We start from the raw sequence: 26,037 nt of genomic DNA, 5'->3' as shown, positions 1-26,037 counted from the left end.
ACAGACACTGATTCACACACAGACACAAACACACACTGATACAGATACACACAGATACACACACACACAGACACTGATACACGCACACACACACTCGCTCTCCCCTATATGCACACAGACACAAACAGTGAATTACAGGCAACGACGGATGTGAGTGACTGGAGGGGGGGCCAGGGACACTTGGGTGGGAGGGAGGGTACCAGGGACACTTGGGTGGTTGGGAGGGAGGGGGCCAGGGACACTTGGGTGGGAGGGAGGGGGCCAGGGACACTTGGGTGAGAGGGAGGGGGCCAGGGACACTTAGGGGGCCAGGGACACTTGGGTGGGTGGGAGGGAGGGGGCCAGGGACACTGGGTTGGGTGGGAGGGAGGGGGCCATGGACACTTGGGTGGGTGGGACACTAGGGGGCCAGGGACACTTGGGTGGGTGGGAGGGAGGGGGCCAGGGACACTGGGTTGGGTGGGAGGGAGGGGGCCAGGGACACTTGGGTGGGTGGGAGGGAGGGGGCCAGGGACACTTGGGTGGGTGGGAGGGAGGGGGCCAGGGACACTTGGTTGGGTGGGTGGGAGGTGGCCAGGGACACTTGGGTGGGTGGGAGGGGGCCAGGGACACTTGGGTGGGTGGGAGGGGGCCAGGGACACTTGGGTAGGTGGGAGGGGGCCAGGGACACTTGGGTGGGTGGGAGGGGGCATGGGACACTTGGGTGGGTCGGAGGGGGCCAGGGACACTTTGGTGGGAGGGAGGGGGCCAGGGACACTTGGGTGGGTGGGAGGGGGCCAGGGACACTTGGGTGGGAGGCAGTGACTGGGTGGGGTGACTTACCTTGCCGCCGGACGCTTTCACCTGCTGCCCCCGATATCCCCTGCTGCCCGGGACGGGAGGTGGGCTTGGGGGCATGGGAGGTGGGCTCGGGAGGGGGTGCCATGGGAGGTGAGCTCGGGAAGCTGGCCGCGGGAGGAAGCGGGCCGCCGTAGGAGCTTGTACTTCCACCCTCCCCCATGTAAAATGCGGGCCGCAGAGGAGCTGGTACTTCCTCCTCCGTCCCACGTTGGGAGCGGGGGGGAGGAAGGGAGTGGGCCCTGCTTGCCCTGCGCAAGCGCGCGGGACCGCGGGGGGAATCGCCGCCATTGTTTTTTAACTTGAGCGGGGGGGACGGGAGAAACCGTGCGGCCAGCCTCGCTGCGACCCACCATTTGGGAAACGCTGCTCTAGGTGACCTAATAACATCTTTTGGGTTTAAATATCACCTCTATGCTGACGACACACAAATATACTTTCAACACCTGACCTTACACCTGCTGTACAAACCAAAGTTTCTGAATGTCTCTCTGCTATATCATCCTGGATGGCCCTCCGCCGCCTTAAACTCAACATGGCTAAAACAGAGCTCCTCATACTTCCTCCCAAACCTGGCCCTACTACCTCCTTCCACATTACTGTTGGAATTACGATCATCCACCCAGTAGCCCAAGCACGCTGCCTAGGGGTCACACTTGACTCCTCTCTCACATTTGCCCCTCACATTCAAAACATTTCTAAAACCTGTTGCTTTTTCCTCCGCAATATAACAAAGATACGCCCTTTCCTCTGTTGCTCGACTGCTAAAACTCTGACTCAGGCCCTCATTCTCTCCCGTCTTGATTACTGTAACCTCCCGCTGTCCGGCCTTCCTGCCTCTCACCTGTCTCCCCTACAATCTATCCTAAACGCTGCTGCCAGAATCACTCTACTCTTTCCTAGATCTGTCTCAGCATCTCCCCTCATGAAATCCCTCTCCTGGCTTCCGATCAAATCCCGCATCTCACACTCAATTCTCCTCCTCACTTTTAAAGCTTTACACTCTTCTGCCCCTCCTTACATCTCAGCCCTAATTTCTCGCTATGCACCATCCCGACTCTTGCGTTCTGCTCAAGGATGTCTTCTTTCTACCCCATTTGTATCTAAAGCCCTCTCCCGCCTTAAACCATTTTCACTGACTGCCCCACACCTCTGGAATGCCCTTCCCCTCAGTACCCGACTAGCACCCTCTCTATCCACCTTTAAGACCCAACTTAAGACACACTTGCTTAAAGAAGCATATGAATAGCACTGTGGATATTCTGAACACATGATACATAAAGCTTTCCCCCTGCAGACACACTTACCAGAACTCCCTCCTACTATCTCTGTACGTTCTCCCTACCTACCAATTAGACTGTAAGCTCCTGTCTAAGCGCAATGGCGTGACCACATTTTCAAAAGACAAGAAATTTGTCTTTTGGCGCAGCTGCCAAGCGATGGCCACGTCATGGTGGCGGTTCCGCCAATAAGGGCGAACAAGCCGCGTGACGTTATGGAAGTCCACTGATCTTTCGGGCGAAGGGCACGCGCGCCGCCATGCGCTCCGATGCACGTGAGCCCACTGTGGCCTTAGCCAAAGAGAGTCTGAAGTGGGGTGAACTGGACTGAACAGCAACCAGATACCCACAGAGGTGGGGACTTAAAGTCTTTGAAGTTGTGTCTGTCTTTTCTTGATGATGTTAACCCTGTCCACCCTGGCTTAGTGGACAGGAGCAGAGAGGGCGAAGCATATTGAAGGGATAGATAGGGGGCGCCTTTGCAGCTGCTCTGGTAATATTTCTAAGACAGTCTGAGGTGACATGAACCAAACACCCACAGTACAGAAGAGCATGGGGGGAGGAGATGATTATCCTCAAGTCTTTGATGCTGTGTCTGTCTTTCTTCCTACCCATGTCCATTCTGTATCTTCCCATCAACTTCTTTTACACACTTACCAATCACCTTCTCTTGATCCACTGCAAGATGGGTACCCTGGAGACGCTTAGAAGATGAGACTGCACTATTTTAATGCTACTTTCAGGTCCAAAGCTGCCAGTTAGCTGTGGGACTCTGTCTCTCCCCTCTTTTCCATCCGCAGTTCTGCATCATACAACACTATGGCAGAACAGAAGGTTCTGTCCGTCCCAAACATTTTTTAATTTACTTATTGCATTGGCCCCAACCACCTCTGTTCAGAGGCCATCCTATGAACCACCCTTCACGTGAAGAACTATTTTCTCACATTACTCTTCTTCACTATTTAAAGCAATGAAATCAGGGATCACATCAACATTGTGTTTGTGTAACAAGAGAAACCCAATGCTAATATTTTTAGAGTTTTGCATAATAAGCCCATTACGCAGCTATAAATAATAGATAAGCTAACAGGAAAAGGAACCACTTCTGTACCAGTGATTCAGTCCCTGTGTAAATACAGATTAAAAATTGATGGTTAAATAAAACTAACAATGCATTATCAGTGTTAATATTTTATTCGCTCTTTTAAATGTACTGAGCACTTTTCTTTATGAGGTACAACATTGCATAAACATGTTCGTTGGTATAGTCTGATATCTACCAGTAATAGAAACGTGTTTAGTATTTTTGCACAGCGTTCTTTAATGTGTTCTGTTTAGCTCCAAAGTGTTTTGAAGTGATTGCAAATGAAACATTGCATAAATACATGCAGGAAATAATTAGCAGAGAAAACTTAGGCAAACCATGTATATAGTATAATAGTTTTCAACCACATAAGTTATGGGGGGTAAAAAAGTGCCAAAAAAACCTTCACCGTGTAGCATACTGTACAACAAATAATAATATCACTTGTGAGCACGTTCACGTGTCACAGACAGGCCTGCAACCCTGCTCTTCCCCATTATCTCCAACATACAGTGCTCCCACTGCGGCCAGGGATTATTTTGCTTGAAATCTACTTTAACATGGAGCCCTATAAGCATACGCCTGTCATATTACACAGCTTTTTTCAGCACAGCCTGAGTTAAAGAAGTACATAGCCAATAAACGCACTCACAGACAGCTGTTCCCGCCTTTTGGGTCTTATCAGTGTGAGAATGGCTATATACAGACTTTGCAATTTGAAACTGGGATTGATTTCAACAACATATTAAATAAGTTATGGTGGGTACAAAAGTGACAAAACCCCTACACCATACAGCATATAGCAAATACAAAGATCACTTGTGAGCACCATTACATATCTTAGACAGGTCTGCAACCCTGCTCTTCCCCATTATCTCCTAGCATACAGTGCTTCCACTGTAGCAAGGGATTCTGGGAAATTACCTTTTGCTTCAAACCCACTTTAACATGGAACCATAGACTGTATATAATATGGTACAAATGAGGGGGCATCTCTCACATTCAGACAGCTTGCTTAAGTATTTTAATTAATTTATTTTGTTTTGACCTCGATTAATTTGGGGTGAGGGTCCCTGCAGAGCCCGACTTGAATGCTCACAGCTCTGAGAACCCCCCAGCGCCCCCCTGGTTGCCGGGCACCGAGAATGTAAATCTTCAAGACAACAGTTCTTCTCAAAGAGAAAAATATGGCCTCCATAGTCAGCCTTGGGCAGGAGGGACACTGCGGCCATATATTTGCAGGGGAATGGGGGTTTGTTTTTGTTTTAAGAAATTTGCCAAATTAAAATAATCCAGGGGATTTGGGGGCTGTAATGTAACAAATATAATTTAGAACATGTCTCTTAACATTGTGTGATGTGTGTTGGTTACATGGAGCGGGAGAAGAAGATAGGGGATTCGTTTTTCTGATGTATAAACTAATAATATGCATCACTGTTAGCATCTCTAGCTGTGGTTTCTTCACTTTCCTCTAGTTTATCCATTAGGTATGAGCCTACAGTATTCTGTTTAGTCTCAGAATTGTATGTCAAATCTCTCAAGCTTGTGTGCTACATTTGATGCACAAGCACAGAAAGGATGAACAACCGTGGGGAATGGTGTTAATGCACCCCGCTCGATACATAGCCAGCTATATCCTTATTGGCTACTGTAAATAATTAAAATTGCAGACTCTGAGAATCATTTTGGTGTCTATAAACCAGTGGGGATGCAAGTGTACAATTGTCAAAAAAATTCTATTCCCCCCCCCAAAAAAAGACCCCTAAAACACCTCCCAGATAAACCAACACAACAGAGAGGTTGTACACTCCATAAAACTGAAATGTTGAGAAGGAGAGGGCCACTGGTAATGATATTATTGAGGGGGTATTACATGGGTTCAATGCTGGGTGACTACTCGTCATAGATGTACCTTCCTAAACTAACACGTCTCTTCCCAGATGTACAGCGCTGTCCTTCAGTATAAACGCAGTCTTCGTTTTACAACGAATGGCTTATCCAACGCTATGCAATTCATACCTATGTTCATTTTTACTACGCCAAAACGGCTTATCCAACGCTCTTACGACGCTTTGCAACGTTGTTTATGTGTACATAATATATATATATATATTATACTATATTATACTATATAATATTTTATATTTTTATATTATATATTATGTTATATTATATATATATATATATAATACAGTATATGCACTATATAATTTATGTGTGTGCTGCATATCTTATTGTCTGCGTAAAATATTTTGTGTATTTTAGCATTAAAAATGCCTTCAGGAATGGAACCTTTCATTTAAACAGTGTTCCTATGGGATAATGGGTTTCGCTTTACAACGTTTTCGTTATCCAACGCTATTTTGAGTAACGCATTGTGTCGGATAACCAAGGACTGCCTGTACATGAATGAGAGACTTGTGAGATCTTGAAAATTTGTGAACAAGAGCCACAAATAGAAGTCAGAAGACACCCACTTACTGTAAATGTAGTCAGTCCGATAAATAAGATTACATTGCACCAAAAGCATTAATTCTTTATTAGGGACAGGCTTGTCTTAGCAGCAGTTGGGCCTTCTACGTGCTTATTAATATGTACAAAATATTTAAAAAAACATTTGCTTTCATTTGTCTTGACGTACTGTTAGTTTTACATAGTACTGTATATTACTATATTACTGTAACCTAACTCCTGCCATACAGTAGTCCCTGCTAATTAAAGTTAAATGGTCTGATTACCTTGGTAGAAAGCAAAAAAAATAACTATGCTTTAACAGCCCACTGTGTTAGCTACAGTAGGTCACTGTGACCTGGCAGTGCCACCAGAATAAAGGTTTACTATGCTATATACAGGTATCATTGTTATTACTGGTTGTTCACATTAAACATCCAATGGGTGTTGAATGATAAATGCACTAATCATTCGCTGACACAGGGCCTTCCAAAGGCCACAGAACGGGTGCATCATTTTTCTGCTATAATTCATCTTAAAGCAGCCATCCCCTTCCTATAACCCACATTTTTTACGTGAAATTTCTTTGCTGGCAGTGGCACCTAAAACATCTCATAGGGAAAAAAACTCAGCATTGCACGAAAATTGTAACGTGAGTGACCGCGCTTGTTCAGACTTGGCCTTCACAAGTATCCAGCGCTGCCTGCGCATGCGCACAAGACATAATCAGTGCCTATTGTAGTCGTTTCCTTGCCCATGCGGAGACACAGCCGCTTCCTGCACATGCGCAGACTCGGCAGATTTCGTGATCCTGCGCAGACGCGGAAGTTTCCCTGCACCTGCGCAGATGTGGCCTTTTCCCTGCACATGCGGAGACTAGGCCATTTCCCTGCACATGCGCAGACACAGCAGTTTCCCTGCACCTGCGCAGACGTGGCCTTTTCCCTGCACATGCGGAGACTAGGCCATTTCCCTGCACATGCGCAGACACAGCAGTTTCCCTGCACCTGCGCAGACGTGGCCATTTCCCTGCACATGCGCAGACAGCAGTTTCCCAGCACATGCGCAGACACAGTAGTTTCCCTGCACATGCGCAGATGCGGCCGTTTCCCTGCACATGCGCAGGTGCGGCCGTTTCCCAGCACATGCGCAGATGCGGCCGTTTCCCAGCACATGCGCAGACACCACAGTTTCCCTGCACATGCGCAGACACAGTAGTTTCCCTGCACATGCGCAGACACAGTAGTTTCCCTGCACATGCGCAGACACAGCAGTTTCCCTGCACATGCGCAGACGCGGACGTTTCCCTGTACATGCGCAGGCGCGGAAGTTTCCCTGCACCTGCGCAGACGCGGAAGTTTCCCTTCACCTGCGCAGATGCGGCCCTCTCCCTGCACATGCGGAGACACAGTACTTTCCCTGTGCATGCGCAATCACATATGCACATAAGCCAACCCCTAGTACAAACAGCAAAAACATTTATAAATCACCCATTTCTAAAAAAAAACAATGGTACAAAACATGCAAGGTGTGTAAACATATACCACAGGACATATATATATATATATATATATATATATATATATATATATATACATATAATTATATATATATATACATATATATATACATATATATATACATTCATATAATATAGTACGCGCATTCAAAGTCAAACTTCACTATGTTTCAGCAATGAAATTGTACTTTTATTTTAATGATTTTTATAAAATGAAACACTTTTGAGAGTGACAACACACAAAGAGGTTTCACTTATAACGGGCGTGCTCGGCACACACCCCACCCCCCATTTTTTCTTCAGGATGGGAACAGTAGGATCTTCCTCTGGAGCTGAACTGCGCTATTTTGAGTTCTGGGGACTCCCCATCCTGAGATACTGGTGAAGTTACCGGGTTTAAATTACCCTCTAGAGAGGAAACAAAATGGCTGTCAATTCTCAGGTTAATAAGAAGGCGCCACGTTATCTGTGGCAGCTTCCTATTGACCGACCATTTAAATTCCCTCTTAAAAGGAGGAAATAGTTCACAGTTAGGTATCTCAAGAAAAGCTGGAGATGAAGCTCAGCAGGAACCCCTGTTTTTAAGATATGTTGTTAGTTAGGGGGATTGCTGCTTTAATCTTTCTTGTTATATCCAAGAATTGTTGTATACATTTGCTTTCAACGCATTATTTATATTAAATGACTCTTGTAACCCTTCCAGGCCGAGTTATAGGGAGATTACGTTCTTATACAGTGTTGGCTACTAAGGATGGGTTACCTTGACTCAGGGTGCTGGATTCAGGTGGCTGGTCAATGAGGTACAGTAGCAAGGCTGGAAATAATGGACGCCAGAAACATTTATAGTACAACATCACTTTTATTCATGTCCCCAGGCACGGGGACTGCTCACACACATATGACAACATTGTACTGGGTTCCATAAGTGCCCGCTCTTAACACTCAGAGGGCGTTATATTAACATGGTTGCTTTACTGGTATTGGGCCCGGTCCCCCTCTCCTGGAGTGACATCTGCGATACCCAGTTTTATACTGGGCCCTTACTGGGATCCTGGCCTAGCCTATGCAGATGAAGCTGGTACCTTGTTTTCGGTCTGGAAACTGCTGCTTCCACACCAACTCAAACGGATACCTATGCGGATCTGCGGATAGTTCTGATCCGCCAACAACCAGAAGCCCTTTCTCTATGGCCCTCTGTGACATGTTGTTATCCCCTCTCTGGGGTCTGCTGGATTCTGTTAGCCATCTTCTGGGATCCTAACTTAAATGGCACTGTCCCTACTTATAACATAAGCGTGGACTGTTCTACTACTTTATGGGTTTATCCCTGTCTCCTCTCACCGAGGCGCCTCTCCTGTTGTACTCCTGGAACCTGCCTTCTCGAACCTTCCTCCTATCCTAACACTATCCCATGATGTCAGAACAGAGGGTGGGGCCCAGCATACACTAACCTGCTAGTAACACTTTAGAAGGGAGGTTACACTATTAAAATAGTACCTAAATCAAATCAAATCACAAACACGAAGCCAGAATGGTAGAGGATAAGTGGACCACCCCCTGAGCATTCCCATCCTCCCCCCCCCTCCCTTCCTCCCCCCCCATCCCTTCCTCCCGTCCTTCCCCATTAGCCACTGGGCGTGTCTTCCCCCCCCCCTGTTCGTCTTGTGAGTCTAGTTTGTCAAATTTTTGATGGTTTATATAATACATGAAGGAACTAAATGCGGTGATATATTTGTAGACAATGGATGGTGTTACCATGTACGATGTAATTCACCCAATAAAATCAAAGTTATAAAAAAAAAATAGTACAGCAATGTGTCAGGATTGCAAGAATAATGAGGTTCAACGGAATAAACTCATCAACAGGTGTTAAATGGAAAATCGCTGATACTCTATTATGAAAAAATATATATTTTTGTTATTGTCACTTTACCATCAATTCATGTTATTCTCAAATACAGCAGGCCTTAAACCCTTGAATACCAGGGGGCTAATAACACATTGATCAGCAACCAAAGGGTTCAGCTCTATATAGTGTATTTAATGTATTTTTTGTAGTAACGATGCTCCAGTAATATTTCCCTGTAATTTTTAGATTTTGGGGGATTTCACATAGGGGATAGATACTGTATGTAAGTGTGATAATAGTGAATATGTGAAAACAGTCTTTCAGAGAATGTAAATGCTGGATTTAAGATTTTACTCCAAAATGACTGTTATTATCTCCAAAAGAAGATTCAATGTGCAAAATGTGAGTTTAAAGGATTCAAATAAAAAATAAACAGGATGTTTAATATAGTTTTAAAGGACTTTATTTTACTGTATTTTACTGTATCTATCCCAGAAACCATTTGGGAAGAATTGCATCATTAAATCAAAATAGTTTCCTCAAGTTCATTATTTTGTCATTGCCTTCTACAATTTATTTAACTACTTGTTTCATATTGGGAATGTTTGATTTTTCTTAGGCTGGAATTATAGTATGCGTTTTGTGTAGACTAAGAGGCATTTTAAAAGGCATCTGTGACATTGTTATCAAATTGTGGATAAGTCATTATGGCCCTACTGTATTGCAAAGGATAGTAATCCAACACCAGCATTAACTGAAGATCAGCGCAGTGTTAAATAAGAACAGGTCTAATAAAATGTAATTAAATAACAATATAATACTGAAGGATTCACTGTGTGGTCCAGGTCACTGACACGGATTCTAAAACAACATTACAGTGGGAATAATTGTGCCCATTGGTTTATAATCAAAATGGTTGTGTATTAAAAGGAAGGTGACGCATACAGTACATTTATTAACCGTTTCCCACTGCAGGAGCCTCAATAGTTAACAGAAGGTTTTACGATTACTTTGTTATATAAATATGCAGACTTTGGCTGCCATGAAATGCCATGCGTTCTTGTTGTCTTAGTGTGTAATTAACAAAAAGAAACGGTAACATTAATTAAGATGGTACTACTGAAGCGGTTTAGCGTTTATTCAGCAAACATTTTGGCCCGGCATAGCAGACCTTTCTCTACCTATTCCTGATCTGCCAATGGTATTGTTTGGGCCCTGGTCACAGCCAGACAATTTCATAATATTTAACCACAATATGTTGAATGATTAATTTTAGTACATTTGGTTCTTCCACAACCCTCCTATTCATATACACACCAACTTGGAGCTCCCGACTGCCCTCTCCCCCCACGCATAAACCCCATGCCATCTATATTTGAGGCATTATGTAGCCTGTATTCTGGGGCATACTGCTGATCCCCTCCCCACAAACACACATCCAAGGCTGTCTTCTCACATATCCCTGAGGTAGTGTCAATTCGAACAGAAGAAGATTTCTTTCCTTGGGTATTTCATCTTTGCACTTGGGTTGTAGATGAATCATGCGAACGCATCGACAGCATTGGATTGGCCCTTACTGCTGGGCCTCAAACCGACGCAACGATTTCTTGGGTTCGCCAACTACTACTGATGATTTATCAGGAATTTCTCTAAGGTGGTTGCACCCATTACGGCTCTTACTAAGAAAGGGGCGAATCCTAAGATATGGCCCTCCGAGGCTCTTCTGGCTTTCGAGAAGCTCTAGTCCGCCTTTCTTCTGCACCTGTGCTGATCCATCCAGATCCTACGAAACCCTTCGTGCTTTAAGTGGACTCATCCGATATGGCAGCCGAAACCGTTCTTTCTCAAAGGAAGGATTTTCATGGGAAACTCCACCCCTGTGCCTTCTTTTGTAAAAACATTTCTGCCGTGGAAATGAATTATAATGTTTGAAATCGGGAACATCTGGCTATTAAAATGGCCCTTGAAGAATGGAGACATTTGCTTGAGGGGACAACTTCTCTGATTACAATCCTTACAGACCACAAGAACCTCGAATACATTGAAGGAGCAAAGAGACTCAGGACGCGCCAGGTGAGGTGGGCTCTCTTCTTCACTCAGTTCAACTTTGTGATCTCGTATCGTCCAGGATCCAAGAACATCAAAGCAGATGCTCCATCCCTACAATTTTCTCCTCCATCATTCCACCTTCACAGATCATCTCTGCCGTATCATCATCACTTCTGCAACAGGCAGAGGATCCTAGGTCATGTCCACACGTTCGTCTAAATTATGTGTTTCCCCCACCCCCCCCCCTCCAATTCCGAAGTGAGGTGTTGCAATGAGGTCATAACTCCAAGACGGCTGGTCACCTGGGGGTTAGGAAGACTTGCGATTTCCTCGAACAAATCTTTTGTTGGCCAGAGATCCGCAAAGACGTAAAGGAGTTTTTGGCAGCCTGCGCTATATGCGCTAAGACAAAGGTGCCAAGGACATTACCCTGTGGGTTGCTCCAGCCCTTACCCGTTCCCACTCGCCCATGGACCCACTTATGCATGGATTTTCTCGTGGAACTGCCTCCCTCGAGTGGTATGACTACTATACTGGTAGTAGTCAATCGCTTTACTAGTCAAGCTTATTTTGTTCCTCTCAGGAAACTACCTACAGCTTCGGAACTATCTGAAATCATTATTAAAGAGATATTTTGCCTTTATGGAGTCCCGAAGGATATAGTCTCGGACCACGGAGCCCAATTCATCTCAAGATTTTGGAAGGCCTTCTGTCAAAGAATGGGAATCTCTCTTCATTTTTCGTCTTCCTACCATCCGCAGTCCAATGGACTCACGGAAAGGACCAATCAGTCCTTAGAACAATTCCTGCGATGCTTTGTTTCTGAGCTACAGGATTACTGGGTTGATCTGCTCCTGTGGGCCGAGTTTTCCCACAATTCCATGAAGCATAAATCAACACTGGAATTACCGTTCTTTTGTGCCTACGGGTACCATCCCGCTGCCCTTCCTCCTTCCAGTCCCCTCTCTGGAGTTCCTGCAGTGGATGACAAAATCCAAGAACTCCAATTACTCTGGAAGAACATCCGGGCCAATCTGACCAAAGCCGCCCTCCAGCAAAAAACCCAGGCGGATAAAGGTTCGATGACCACTGCATCCATTTAAAGTGGAAGATCAGGTCTAGCTGGCTACAAAAAAATATCCGCTTCCTCCGAACTTGGGACTAAGTTCATTGGACCTTACAAAATCCTGAAACAGGTCAACCCGTGGCATTCAAACTGGAACTGCCGGACAATTTAAGAATAGCCCCAGTGTTCAATGTCTCCCTCCTCAAGCTATTCGTCCAGAACACCTTCTCTCCTCCTACCCTCCCTCTTCCTAAACCGTTCTTGGTGGATGGCCAGGAGGAATTTGAAGTAAGCCAAATACTGGATTCCCGTAGATCCTGTGGCAGGCTACAGTACTTGGTCCATTGGAAGGGTTATGAACCCGAGGAAAATTCGTGGATCAAATCCAGGGATGTCCATGCTCCCAACCTGGTCCGGACGTTTCATCGGAAATTCCCTGCCAAACTGGCTTAGATCGCACGTTGGTCTCTCCTCAAGAGAGGGATACTATAAGGATTCTGCTTGATCAGTGCCGGGTTTTGCTGCGGTTCGGGTTTTGCTACTTACCTGCCCTTTCTGCTCACTCTGACCATTTTGGGTACTGGCAGCCTGCTATATAAGGCTGTGTCTATAGTACTGGCTACAGCCATGGCTTCGCTACCCGTGACGTTGCCGTCGCTGTAGCAAAAGTTTCACACTGGTGTCGCTGGCGGCTAGGGGCTATGTGATTGGCTGCTGCCAGTCATGTGGTGCGGCTGGCTCTGTAAATCTCAAATTCTTTTGACTACAGCGATTTTGGTAGTTGTGACGTCACACGTCGCCGTCGTGCCCACTATGACCAGTCGCTACTGACTACAATGAGTTGCTTTGCGGCTGCAAGTCGTCACCGTCGCTGTAGCAGTACTATAAATGCAGCCTAAGGCTGCAGTTCCTAGTGGGAGTCGCCGAGCAAAGTTCTTACGTTTGCAGCTCTTGTTGGTCTTTGCAGTCATGCTTTACACTTTTGCCTGTTTTGATTCCCTGTTGCGACCCCGGACCGTGACCCTGACCTCGCTGCTTTTCTGCCTGCCCTGACCTCCGCCTGTCCCCTGGACTTTGCACCTCTGCCGCCAGCCCTGACCCCTGCCTGCTTACCGACTACGGATACTCTTACAGGATTCTGTCCCTGGGCTGTGGTCGCTTTCTGATCGGAGACGAGCACCGTCACATTAACACTGGTATAAGCATTAACATTAGTTTGTTTTTCTAAAGGAGCTTGTCTTCCAATTCTCTTTTTATTGATGAGCCAGTGTTTGTCATTACACATTCAGCAACAAAGTAGCTACAGCCCCTTCATGTGTCTGTGTTCCTATTACTTTGTTAAAGGCATACAATTGTTATCATAGGTAGACTTCCAAGAAAATCTGTCTGTGCTCAAGGGCGCATGCATGTGCACATTGACGTCATCACGTGTGCACCCCACAGAAGCAGGGTAACAACTTTTTACACACTGGTTGCCTGCCACAAGCCTGCCAGTTTCCAACATCATGACACCTGTCATCTAATAAACAATTTCTTCAAGTTACATGTCTCCTCTAAGATAGAGACACAAAGTAGAGCTCTAATCGCAAGTTCATAATGCAATTCTCCATTTAATGTGACTGCCAAGAACAGTGGAAAGACAACTTTTCAGGTTCCATGTGGACCTTTCATCAGGACCTGAGATAGTTTGTATCCCTGTCTTAGAAGAGACCTGCACTTTGAAGAAATGATTTGTCTGTGTTGTGTTGACTGCACAAGAAGGATTCTCCTCGCCTGGAACTGTTTCCCTGCACTTTGGAATTGTACCTGTCATCTAATTCCAATGAGCTGTCCTGGAACGCGCACATCACCAGCCTTTACCTCACTATCTTTGAAAGTCCAGAAAGGGCTCTGGGACTCAAGAGTGTTGCAACAGAAAAACAAGAAGAAACTGTTCAAAACAAAGTCTTCTCAATAATCTTCTAAAAATATATATCATGAAATATCCCAAATAAGTCCATATAAAGTTTTAATAAGCAGTCTGGGGGCTTCCAACCTGTTGGATAATAAAGATAGTGCCCACCTGGCTGCACTTTCTAGGAGAGCCTAGTACCTCCAGGCAAAAATAAAGCTCAAAATACTCTTTTTAGTCTATGAATGACTGCATAAATCAGCCCCCCATGACTGGATTCCTAATACTGGACAGAGGAACTCACTGTTGCTACTTGCGTGTTCCACCTATCCTATCGTCTGGATTGCGATGGGAATCCTCCGGTGTGCTGTCCGCCAAGGTGCTTGGGTAGAACGTGAACAGAAGTGCGACGAACCACCAGTCAAACAAATCGAGAGAGGGTAACTCCAAAAATGTAAAATGCATTTGATCATGTAAAACAAGGCAAAACACGAACCAACAAGGTCCCTTGATAAAGCGCGTGGAGCGAAACATGTTGGCTCGTGTTTTGCCTTGTTTACATGATCAAATGCATTTTTCATTTTTGGAGTTACCCTGTCTCGATTTTTTGACCGGTGGTGCGTTGCACTTCTCTTCACGTTTTATCAGACTATAAATGGTGTGTTTACAGTTTACTTCTACATTGTAAATTCTTTGGGGAAGGGACATTATTTTTTGTACCAGTTGTACACTGTGCAATATGATATGTGTGACGTTAGCCTATTGACTCTCACACCAAGTGGACTGTGCTGCTTAATATGCTGGTGGTGCCTTATAAATAAATGATCATAGGAGTTATTGAAAGCAAGGGGAGGAAGTCTCAATACTCTTCTGCTTCTTAATTATAATTTTTTTTTTTACTATCACTTACATCTTATATAAGTGCAGTGCCAACTGAAAGTGTACAATACAGGCATACCCCGCATTAACGTACGCAATGGGACCGGAGCATGTATGTAAAGCGAAAATGTACTTAAAGTGAAGCACTACCTTTTCCCCACTTATATATGCATGTATTGTACTGCAATCATCATATACGTGCATAACTGATGTAAATAACGCATGTGTAACAGTCTCTATAGTCTCCCCACTTGCGCACAGCTTCAGTACAGGTAGGGAGCTGGTATTGCTGTTAAGGACGTGCTGACAGGCGCATGCGTGACCTGCCGTTTGCCTATTGGGCGATATGTACTTACTCGCGAGTGTACTTAAAGTGAGTGTACTTAAAGCGGGGTATGCCTGTAATGTGTTTTTTTTTTTGTAATTAGTATTTCATGGTTAGTGATGTGTTAAAGCTAAATGTATAAAGCAACTGAAAAAATAATCGGATTCAATGCATTACAATACTATACATTGTGGGCCATATTTACTAAGCTGTGTTAAGTTTTAACCCCTTGAGTGCTGGAGAGTTTGCTGTACCAGCGTGCCACACCCGTTCCAGGATGTTCCTGAGCGATCCACATGATCGCTATAGCCTCCTTTTTTGTTCAGATCACATTATCATAGAAAAGAAGGAAAAGGCCATGACGTAGGGGGTAGGTCATAAGCGGCTCCATAGGACACTCAAGGGGTTAAGCTACCTTACTGAGTCATAAGACTACGCTGTAATGTGCCATGGCTTAGCACTTCTTAGTAAATATGGTCCTCAATGTTCTTTAGAGGCTAATTGAGGACACATGCCTAACCAAGGAAAGAATGCAGTGATCATTTCAAAGCTGCAGAGATCTGAGCTGTGTTAAAGCTGCAGTTCAGTCTTTTTTTTTATTATTTATTTTTTTACTTCAATAGTTTCGTGTGGGCAATCTCTAATTACCTAAAGAACTGCATAGCTGCCGGTCAATTCATTCTCCGTCTATTGATCGGCAAAGTTTGGCAACATCTTTAAATATGGGGAATGTAAATGGTTGCTATAGGAACAAGCATGCTTGTTAAAATAGAATACAAGAAAATTGGTCTTTCAACGTTGTTTTTTTTTAAAACAGAAAATGCTAAAAGTATTTTTTCTTACTACAGAACTGATTTATTAAAAAAACACACAAGCAGGATATTGCCTGAACTGCAGCTTTAAAGGGACAGTTCTTTTTTTTTTCTTCAAATCATTAAAAAAGCTAAAATAAGCATTTATCACTCAAACTTCATACAAATCTTAATCTCACTCAAACGTCTATGATTTTGTAGGATGGTATCTCCGGATTGCAGCTACATAAACTGTTACATACTCCTATAATATATATTTTCTTTAACTGTGCATGCAATGTATTGTATATAATGTATACCCTGTTCACTTATGTAACCTGTATTTGTAACCATATATTATTTGTCTTAACTTTATGCCCAGGTCATACTTGAAAACGAGACGTATCTCTCAATGTATTACTTCCTGGTAAAATATTTTCTAAATAAATAAAAGGGAAATATCACATTAACCCTGTCCGGCACTCGTGATCGCTTGGTCAATGATGACGGAAGCGGTGGAGTGCTCCCCTCCCATTCCACTTAGTGACAGACCGCGTTCTGCGCTCCACAGAACAACACGATCTCTCCTAGACAAACTAGGATGGTCTTTAGGACGTAGCTCCTACGTCATGGGACCCCTGGAGTGCCACACCCTATGACGCAGTAGCTATGTACATAGGGCACCCAAAGGGTTAAAAAGCACAAGAAACTGTTAAATGGCTACATTGACAAAAAAATAAGTACCTGGGATTGTAACTTTAACTAAAGAGTATCAACATACTTAAGAGTCTGGTCAAAAGATGGCTTTATTTCAATATTTACCGAAATAGAAACCTGCTCCATTATTTCACAATGAAGTATGTGATTAGACTGACAATGGAAAAGCAAATTCAGTACTTAAAAAATAAAAATAAAATAAAGTACTCATAAATACATTGAAGGCCCCTCTCGCAGTAAATCAAGAAATCAATATTGACTAGTTTTGTGCCTAAATCTCTATTTTTGGTGATACAGACTGCAGGATTTGCACAGATTTTGCTGCACTTTTACGAAATCATGAGGGGTACTGAAGTTGGTTGACTCACCACTCTGTCTTGACCAAACCCATTCAATGGCTTCTTTTACTACTGGATGGTTATGTGAATATCTCCTAATCTTTTCAGTGCCGGAGTCTGGTGTCATCGGAGTTTCTGCATTTTCAGTCATGTGATTGCTTTAGGAGCTGTAACAGAGGGGTCGGCCAACTTGTTTCGATCTGCCCACTCTGTTGGAGCGGTTTTGCCATAACATACCTGGTACATGAATAGGACCTCTGGTGTGCCAGGGTCCCTGACGTATCAGGAACATTACAAGTCATGCTAAAGGTTATTTCTCTTACATTTTCAGGTTCAAGTGGGATTCCATTAAGGCTCATGACAAACTTGTTCAGCTTAGGTTTGCCCAGTCAATGGCAGCTGTACCAGTACCATGTAGATTTCAGCCCTGAGATTGTCTCCAGACGACTTAAGGTAGCTTTGCTCTACAGCCATGAACAGATCCTGGGAAAAGCTAAAGCTTTTGATGGAGCTACACTCTTCCTTTCTCATAAGATGGAAAATAAGGTGAGATATTCTATCACCATGTAGTGATCACAATAACAGACACATGATCTCATATATTGCTCTTAAAAAGCTGATCTGAGCTGTAACTATACAATACTGTAACTATAACTGAGCTGTTATGTACACATTTCCGGCAGCAGTTCACCTTGTGGTGAATTACTCCCCACTTGTATACTGCTGTACATGCATACCCCGATTTAAAGACATTCACTTTAAGTACACTCGCGAGTAAGGACATATCACCCAATAGGCAAACGGCAGCTCGCGCATGCGCCCGTCCTGAATAGGAATACCAGCTCCCTACCTGTACCGAAAGCTGTGCGCAAGCGGAGAGACTATAGAGCCTGTTACAAATGTGTTATTTACATCAGTTATGCACGTATATGACGATTGCAGTACAGTACATGCATCGATAAGTGGAGAAAAGGTTGTGCTTCACTTTAAGTACATTTTCGCTTTACATACATGCTCCGGTCCCATTGCGTACGTTAATGCGGGGTATGCATTGATGAGGACAGAAGAACGGTGGTAGCAAAGAAAAAGGTGTGAGAGTTAAAGAAAGGAAAGAGATGAAGTAAGGGTTAAAGAATAGAAAGTCAATCTAAAAATGGGAATACGATAGTGGAAGGGAGTTGCAGCAGAGGAGAGAAGACAGGTCTTTGTAAAGCGTTGTGAATTAGCTCTTATTATCTAAGACCCTATGCTATAGGGTCTTGCAAGGAATTAAGGGGGTTATTCATTATACTGTGATAGTGTCGATCAGGGCAGTGTCTCACGGAAAATCCCACGGACTTCAATGGGCGTTTCCGTGGGATAGCAACAGCTTACTCCAGGTTTTCTGCAAAGTTGCCTATCTAATCAGGCAACATCTGCAAAATAATGTTTGGGGGACTCGTGAGAAAATAAATGATTGGGACGGGGACGGAGGGACAATCAAAAGCAATATAAATGTAAAATGCTACGGAGAGCCATTAAATATCACATCTTGACTTGTTTACATGTTCTATTTGTATTCATTTGTATTGACATGTATGACATAGGAATTGCACCTTCATCATCAAACGGGAAATACATTGCAATGAGTGAAACTGGCCCAAATGGCCATTTTTTAAATGGTTTACTATTTTTCATGTTGCCATGTGGTGTGAATGATTTATATTTAGGTTACAGAACTGTCCAGTGAAACAAAAAGGGGCGAACTTGTGAAAATAACCATCACGCTGACAAACCAGCTGCCAGCAGGATCTCCCGCGTGCATTCAGTTTTTTAACATCATCTTCAATAAGTAAGTCTTTTTGGGTCGTAACTACAGTATTTCGGTCCATAATTTTTTTTATATGCAGTTTTATTTCTTATCTTTTTCTCTGTCATATATAAGGCAGTGCGGTACAATAGGGGGTACAGAGATTTGATCAACATTCAAATAAGGACAAAGAGATACAGAGAGGTAATGAGGGCCCTGCTGGGGAGAGCTTACAATCTAGAGGGAATGAGGGACAATGTTGAAACAAAAAGGTAAAGTGGCTGCTCATTGTGGGACACGGTTTTGGTTAAGCTTTAGGTACCGATGGAACCTCCAGGAGGAGATTGCAGAGAGACAGTTGGTGTCGGGGCAAGAGAGCGGGGGAAAGGTCATGGAAGGTGAGGTTAATTTGGGTTTCCTCAGCATAGAGATGATACTCAAACCCAAGAGATTGTATTAGTTCACCAAGCGAAGAGGGAAGGTAGAGTGAGAAGCGCAGAGGGCCAGGGACAGAGCATTGTGGGACCCCAACAGAGAGAGGGAGTAAAGAGGAGGAAACACCGAAAGAGCGGTTGGATAGGTAGGACACGACCCAGGAGAAGGCTGTGTCACGGAGGCCAATGGGTGATCAACAGTGTCGACTTCAGCAGAGAGATTCAGGAGAATTAGTAATGAAAAGTGACCCTTAGAATTAGCTGTGAGTGGGTCATTGGCCACTTTTGATAGCGCTGTCTTAGTGAAGTGTAAGATTTGATAGTTGCATAGAAAAACTTTATGGCATTAATTTAATTTTGATGGACTGTAACATTAATATTATTTATATTAATATATTTCCTTATGAGGCTGTTTTATAATACAATTCATCTATGTAATTTTAACACATTTATATGTTTTTGTTTTATTCTAGGGTGCTTAAAAAGCTCTCCATGCACCAAATTGGTCGCAATTACTACAGTCCCTCGGACCCTGTGGAAGTTCCTCAGCACAAGTATGTATAACATACAGGCTCTCTTTGACCAGATCCGCAAAGCTCTGTTAAGTCACATAATGTGGCATTAACCTAACGTCATGTTTAGACTAACAGCTTCAAAGGACAATAACATAATAATAAGCCATGTTTTCCCTGCCGAGCATAGCGTTAATTATAACAGCTTTAGGATGAGGCGTTATCATAACATTGCATATCCACTGAAATCCATTAAGTTTGACTTATGTTGTTTAAGTGATCTAAACTTGGCGTTACTCTCATCCAGACACCGAAATAGGGCTTTTGCCATGTGTGGATGGATTTAACTCCTACTTCAGAAAAAGCCATATTTTGGGGTCTGGGTAGCAGTAAGACCAACACTGGCATAAAGTCACGCTATTGGAAGATTACGTAATGTTATACCGAGATGCAGGTAGGATGTTGTTTTTGGATACTAGGGCTCAGTCCATGTGAGATTGGCGTGCCAACCATGCCCTCTACAAAATAATGACTGGCTTAACTATTTTATTACCCCACCTCTCCTCCCTTCCTCCGCTCTATTCCCACTTTCTTTCTCTCCCCCACTTTCTATCTTCCCCCACCTCCTCCCCCCCTTCTCCATCTCCACTGCATCTCTTTCATTTAATACCTTATGTTGTCATGAATAATTTTTGGCTCTCCTCCAGCGCTCTTGCTTTGCGCTCACACGTCAGCTTTCTTTGTCTGCTTTCTGTCTAAACTTTATAGCCATTTGACTCACCATATCTGCCACCAGGCTATGTGCATGATGATGTAATTGATGTGCTATATCTCACGGAGTGGCAGACAAAATAATTATAGAATGTACAGAGATAATTAATTTTGAGGGTGCTATGTTAACTCTGGGAACTTTCTAGCCGTTCATGTTTTAGGTAATGTCACACTATGAGCCCTGATTTAAAGCAGCAAAACACCTTACACTACATCTTTTTATTTTTTAGGATTGAAGCAGGAGGTCTCTGGATCTGAACTGTGTTCATTTCAGCTCCCAGGACCCCCTGCTTCAAGAGATACTTACCTCCGTAGGGGTGCCGGTATCTCTGCAGTCAGAGAAACTGTGTGCCTAACGAAATGGAAGCTTAAATGTCCCGCATCACGCGGGCCAATAGGAAGCTGTGATGTCATACCTTGCGGCTTCCTATTGTGTGCCGCGTGATCTGGACCTTTAAACTCCACAGAGATAACGGCATCCCCTACGGAGGTGAGTATCTCTGGAAGCAGGTAATGAACACAGATCAGCTCCGAAGACCCCCTTGCTTCAATCCCAGAACTGAAAGGGGGGAAAATAAATAAACGATGTAGTGTAAGGAGGTTTGCTGCTTTAACAGAGCTGTGTAGATCTAGCCCTTCGTATCATGCATTGCTTTCTGGTCAATATGGGGAAAGGCAGGATGACACACAGGTAACGATGCATTCACTTCTAATATAAGTAAGTGGAAGTGACTGAATTACAACTGCGATATCCTCTTCTGACTTTTTTGAAAGCTTGGATTGTTTTCAATGTGGAGTATTACCATGTAGTCTGAAAAGTATTCAATACTTACTGCCCAGCATCTCCGTGAAATCATGCTCAGATTTATTCGGGGGCAGTTTGAACATGCAGTTCAACATACCCACATTTTTTTTTAAAGTAATCTAAGGTAAATAATATAAATACATTAGTAAGTGGCTTTATGTTGAGAACATTGAAACCCCGACAGAGATGCCCGCTGGGGGCCTCGCATCACTCAGAGTTGCAATCTCAGTGGCTGGAAGGGCCCTGGTATCTTTGTTGGGATTTCAGTGTTCGACAGATCAAAGTAGGCATTGGTTACTGGTTCAATCGTCACCGATACAGTTAAAAAAACATAGAGTAGGTTGCCTTTAGAAACTGATCATAAAGGTCAGAACTTGGTTCACGTTTTCCCTCGAATTCCGACTATTGCTCCGTATAACTCACTGCTGCAAACAATGCCAAGGCAACTTGATGGACATATGGGGTTATTTATTAAGGACTCCCGTCGGCAAACACGAGGGGAAAACACAACAGGGTTCTTAAATGAAAACAGCCCATAATATTCAGTAGTGTGTTATTTTTCTACACTGGTCCTGCAGCTGGGCGATAAATAGCACCAATTCACACATACACTGCATTGAATATTGCCACCTTTTGCTTCAAAACCATATCACATGGTCCCCTATAAGCTTATGCTTGCTGCATTGCATAGCTTTCGAGCACAGCTTGGGTTAAGATGCATAGCCAGTAAACCTACCTACAGTCAGCTGTTTCGACCTTAATGGGTCTCATCAGTGAGAGGTTGGTTATACTGGCTATGCAATATGAAGCTTTGGGTAGGTTCCACCACACATTAGTTAAGTTATGGTGGGTAAAAAAAGTGGCAAAAACCCTTTGGCCAAAGCATTATACAGTAAGCCTGCAGTCACTTCACGGCATGACCAGAATGCAGGTTCTAACACTACTTGTAGGCTTATAACGCTTTGGCCAAAGGGTTGAACTAAATGACCCTTATTCATGAGAAAACGTAACATTGAAGTATTTAACTATGTATTTTGTCACATTGGATGTAGCATTGAGTATTTTTGTATTTTGTTGAAGAATAATAAAGGTAATACTGAATACTAATACTGAAGTACTCCTTTACTCAGCTGCACTATCGCAACTGAACAAGCATGGCTATTTCTACTTAAGTCAGTGTCCACAAATGGAACCTTCTAATTCTCACTAACGATCATTGTTATGTGCAATTTACTATTTGTGTTCTTCTTAGATTGACGCTGTGGCCTGGATTTGCTGTCTCCATAATGCAGCTGGAATCCCAATTGGTACTGTGTGCAGATATAAGTCACAAGGTCCTACGTAATGAGACAGTCCTCGAATTCATGAGCGATCTGTTCACAAGAACTCCCACAGAGAGATTGACTGACACCTGTGAAAAGGAACTCATTGGGCTTGTTGTGTTAACCAGGTACTGAGATTGTGAAAAAGGGCAGAGGGAGCATTTTCTACCAAGTTGATATTCAGGGTCCAGGAGAGGACCTGCTTGTGAATCAGCAGTGGCCCGTTGCCATAAATATGTGCCCCTCAGAATTAGTTTGAAGCACTGTTAGCATGACTTTGTAATGCCGCCGTGAGCACAGAGCCTCAGTCAACACTGATAATTTGCCCTTTTGCTGATTTTGACATTTTGCTGTTCTAGGTACAACAATAAAACATACCGAATTGATGACATTGACTGGGCCACAAAGCCAACCGACACGTTTCAGAGAAAGAATGGTTCTGAAGTTATGTATACAGACTATTACAAGCAGGTACAAATGGTTCGGTGGAGACAGCAATGTTAGGCTGTTGGACCTAATGTTGGACACACTAAGACTCCCATATTTTCAGGGCCTACGTGTCACATTACCTAATGTTTTTATGCTCATTATGACCTTAAGCATTAGGATGTCCCTATCTAATCTTCCCATTTTCCCCTCTTATTGTAAAATATTCCTCGTGTACAAGTTAGCCGATATTGGCTAATGACTAATGATCAATACAGAGAAATTATATTGTAAACTCTTTTATGCAGGGCTTATTTTCCTGTGAAATCCCGTGTAGGGTGCCTGTAAGAGACGTGCAGAGGTACACACAGGGAGGCAGATTTGGGGGAAATTAAACCATGGCTTTATTCAGCCTGTTACTTTAATCAATGCAGAACATACAAAAATAACAGCCTATCCCATTGTAAGGGCTAACTCACTTCCCCAGTCCCTATCTGCAGGGCTTGGGGGGAAAAACCCCTTACCAACCTATCACCCCAAAGTCTAAAGAGGTACCCCAAAGCAGGTGGCCCTTCATGTCAGTCTCTGGGTCTGGATTGGTGTCCGTTGAGGGGCCAGCCTCTGGCTGGTACCCGGGTTCGCTGCACCCTGGAATAGAGAGGTCTGACTTCTTGTGTCTTCATGTTGGCACACAGTCCTCCTGTGTGCTCAAGAGTCCCTCTCCGTTTCCAGCAAGAGGCTTTTCCTCCTCTCCGATTAGCCAGGTGGAGACTGGTTAATTGACTTTGGCTGCAATTAACCAGCTCCCTGCTGGATTCCTCAGACCACTACAGAATTATATTGAAGCATTATTTAAACAGGGGTTAAGTCCCTGTTACAGTGTCGGATACATTGCCAATGCTATGTAGGCAGTATTATTCTTATGATTATTAGTAGAGAACATGTTGCTCTGAAACAAACAATAAGAGGTCGCTGTCATTTTCACTCTTCTCACAATTCTGCGCTCTGAGCACGAAAAGTAATCTGCTTTGCTTATGTAATAAAATGGCACGATAATAAGTGTTGTTAGGTTTTTATACTAGGGCTCAGCCCGTGTGTGCCAACCACGCCCTCCACAAAATAATAACGGATTTGATTTTTTTTGTTCCCAAACCTTCTCTCTCCTTCTCTTTCTCTATCTTCCCCCTCCTCTCTATCCACCACATCTCTTTAATTTAATACCTTATGATGTCATCAATTCTTTCTACCTCTCCTCCAGCATTCTTGCTTTCTTCTCACATGTCAACTGACACTCTCTTTCTTTCTTCGCCTGGTATGTCTAAATTTTATAGCTTTCTGACTCCATATCTGCCACCAGGCTATGTGCATTATGATGCCACCGATGAGCTATATCTTACAGAGGGGAATGACAACAATACTATAAAATAAACCATGGCTTTTATTCAGCACGTAGCTTCAAACAATATATATTTAAGAAAGCAACCAAATAAACAGCCTCTCTCTTTGTAAGGTCTAACTCACTTTCCCAGTCCCTATCTGCAGGGCTGGGAGGATAGGCCTCTTGCCAACCTATGACCCCCAAAGCGGTACCTCTAACCAGGGGGCTCTTTCTGTCAGTGTCTGGGTTGTGTCCGTTGGGACCACCTTGTGGTGGGTTCCGTGTCCGCTGCACCCTGGATGTAGAAGGTCTGCTTTCAGGGTGTCTTGCTGGCAGCACAGTCCTTCTGTGCTCAAGACAACAGTTTCTGACCCATACAGACTTTCTATTGAAGCGCTTTTAGACAGGGGATCTGCCCTGTCACACCCCTCGTCTCCCACCCACTCCTCCTTTCCACCTCCTCTCTCCCCCTTCTCTCTCTCCACCGCATATCTTTCCTGTAATACTTTATGACGTCACCAATTCTTTCCGCCTCTCCTTCTCCAGTATTCTTTCTTTCTCCTCATGTGTCAACAGATTTAATCTCTTTGTCGGCTTTCTGTATAAACTCTATAGCTCTGTGACACTCCATATCTGCCACCAGACAGTGCATTATGATGTCACGTGCCAGATACATAGTATGTGGCAGGGGTGCGCAAACTTGGGGTTGGGCGCGGGCGGTTGCAAGGCCCTGCGCTCTTCCTCAAGGCATTTAAATTAAATGCCGGTGATCGCGTGAGGCCTCTGCAACTTCACTTACCGTGATTTAGAGGCTCAGTGTGACGCATCGCCATGGCAACACGGTGTCAAATGACGCCACGGGGTCATATGACGTGACGTCACATGACCCTTCGCCGTCATTAGATGCCGGTTGCCGCGGCGGCGTGACGTCACAAGACCCCGTCAAAAGAGGTAAGGGGGGTCGCGAGCATGGGGGGGGGGAGCAGGCAAAGGGGGCGCAGCTCAAATAGTTTGTGCACCCCTGGCCTATGGGATACAACACCAACTGGCTTTTACTGTATATAGCTTTTTAACCAGAGTATGATTACCAAGTGGCAATTTAACTCCTTTGCACATAATATTCTAATTTGGCCACTCATTAAAACTTTACCTTAGGGTAATCCATTTCTATGTGTCTATTGCTATAGTATGCAGAGATCACTGTATAATTTGAGTGCTAAGTGATCTTTTAGTTGTAATTCATATGAGATGTGCTAAACTCTGGTATTCAGATATCACTATAAAGCATTGTTACGGTATATAAAACTGTTTGTATTCTGCTTGTCTAGAATGACAAGGAAGCTCCTCTGTAATATGTACTAATATAGCGAGCTAATAAAATACTGTGGAAATCTTTGCACCTTAAACCTTTCTTTTCACAGCAATACGACATCGTCCTGACTGATTTAATGCAGCCTATGCTGGTCAGCATGCTAAAGAGTAAGAGGAATGACACTCCAGATGCTCCTCGCGTTGTTCACCTGA

At 43.9% G+C, this 26,037-nt stretch overlaps 1 protein-coding gene across 1 annotated transcript in view; it reads left to right on the top strand.

Moving 5' to 3' along the window:
- The window catches only part of PIWIL4 (piwi like RNA-mediated gene silencing 4), a 121,133-nt gene that overhangs the window by 16,399 nt on the left and 78,697 nt on the right, over positions 1-26,037 (top strand). The window contains exons 5-10 of the mRNA XM_075592493.1: positions 17,408-17,622; positions 18,786-18,907; positions 19,773-19,853; positions 22,640-22,837; positions 23,069-23,180; positions 25,935-26,037. The exon at positions 25,935-26,037 is cut by the window's right edge and continues 24 nt beyond it. Of these exons, the coding sequence (XP_075448608.1) occupies positions 17,408-17,622; positions 18,786-18,907; positions 19,773-19,853; positions 22,640-22,837; positions 23,069-23,180; positions 25,935-26,037 (831 nt within the window). The remainder of the gene's footprint in view (positions 1-17,407; positions 17,623-18,785; positions 18,908-19,772; positions 19,854-22,639; positions 22,838-23,068; positions 23,181-25,934) is intronic.

This window comes from Ascaphus truei, chromosome 3 (assembly GCF_040206685.1).
Source record: "Ascaphus truei isolate aAscTru1 chromosome 3, aAscTru1.hap1, whole genome shotgun sequence".
NCBI classification, from domain to species: Eukaryota; Metazoa; Chordata; class Amphibia; order Anura; family Ascaphidae; genus Ascaphus; species Ascaphus truei.
This window is presented reverse-complemented; position numbering and strand designations above follow the sequence as displayed.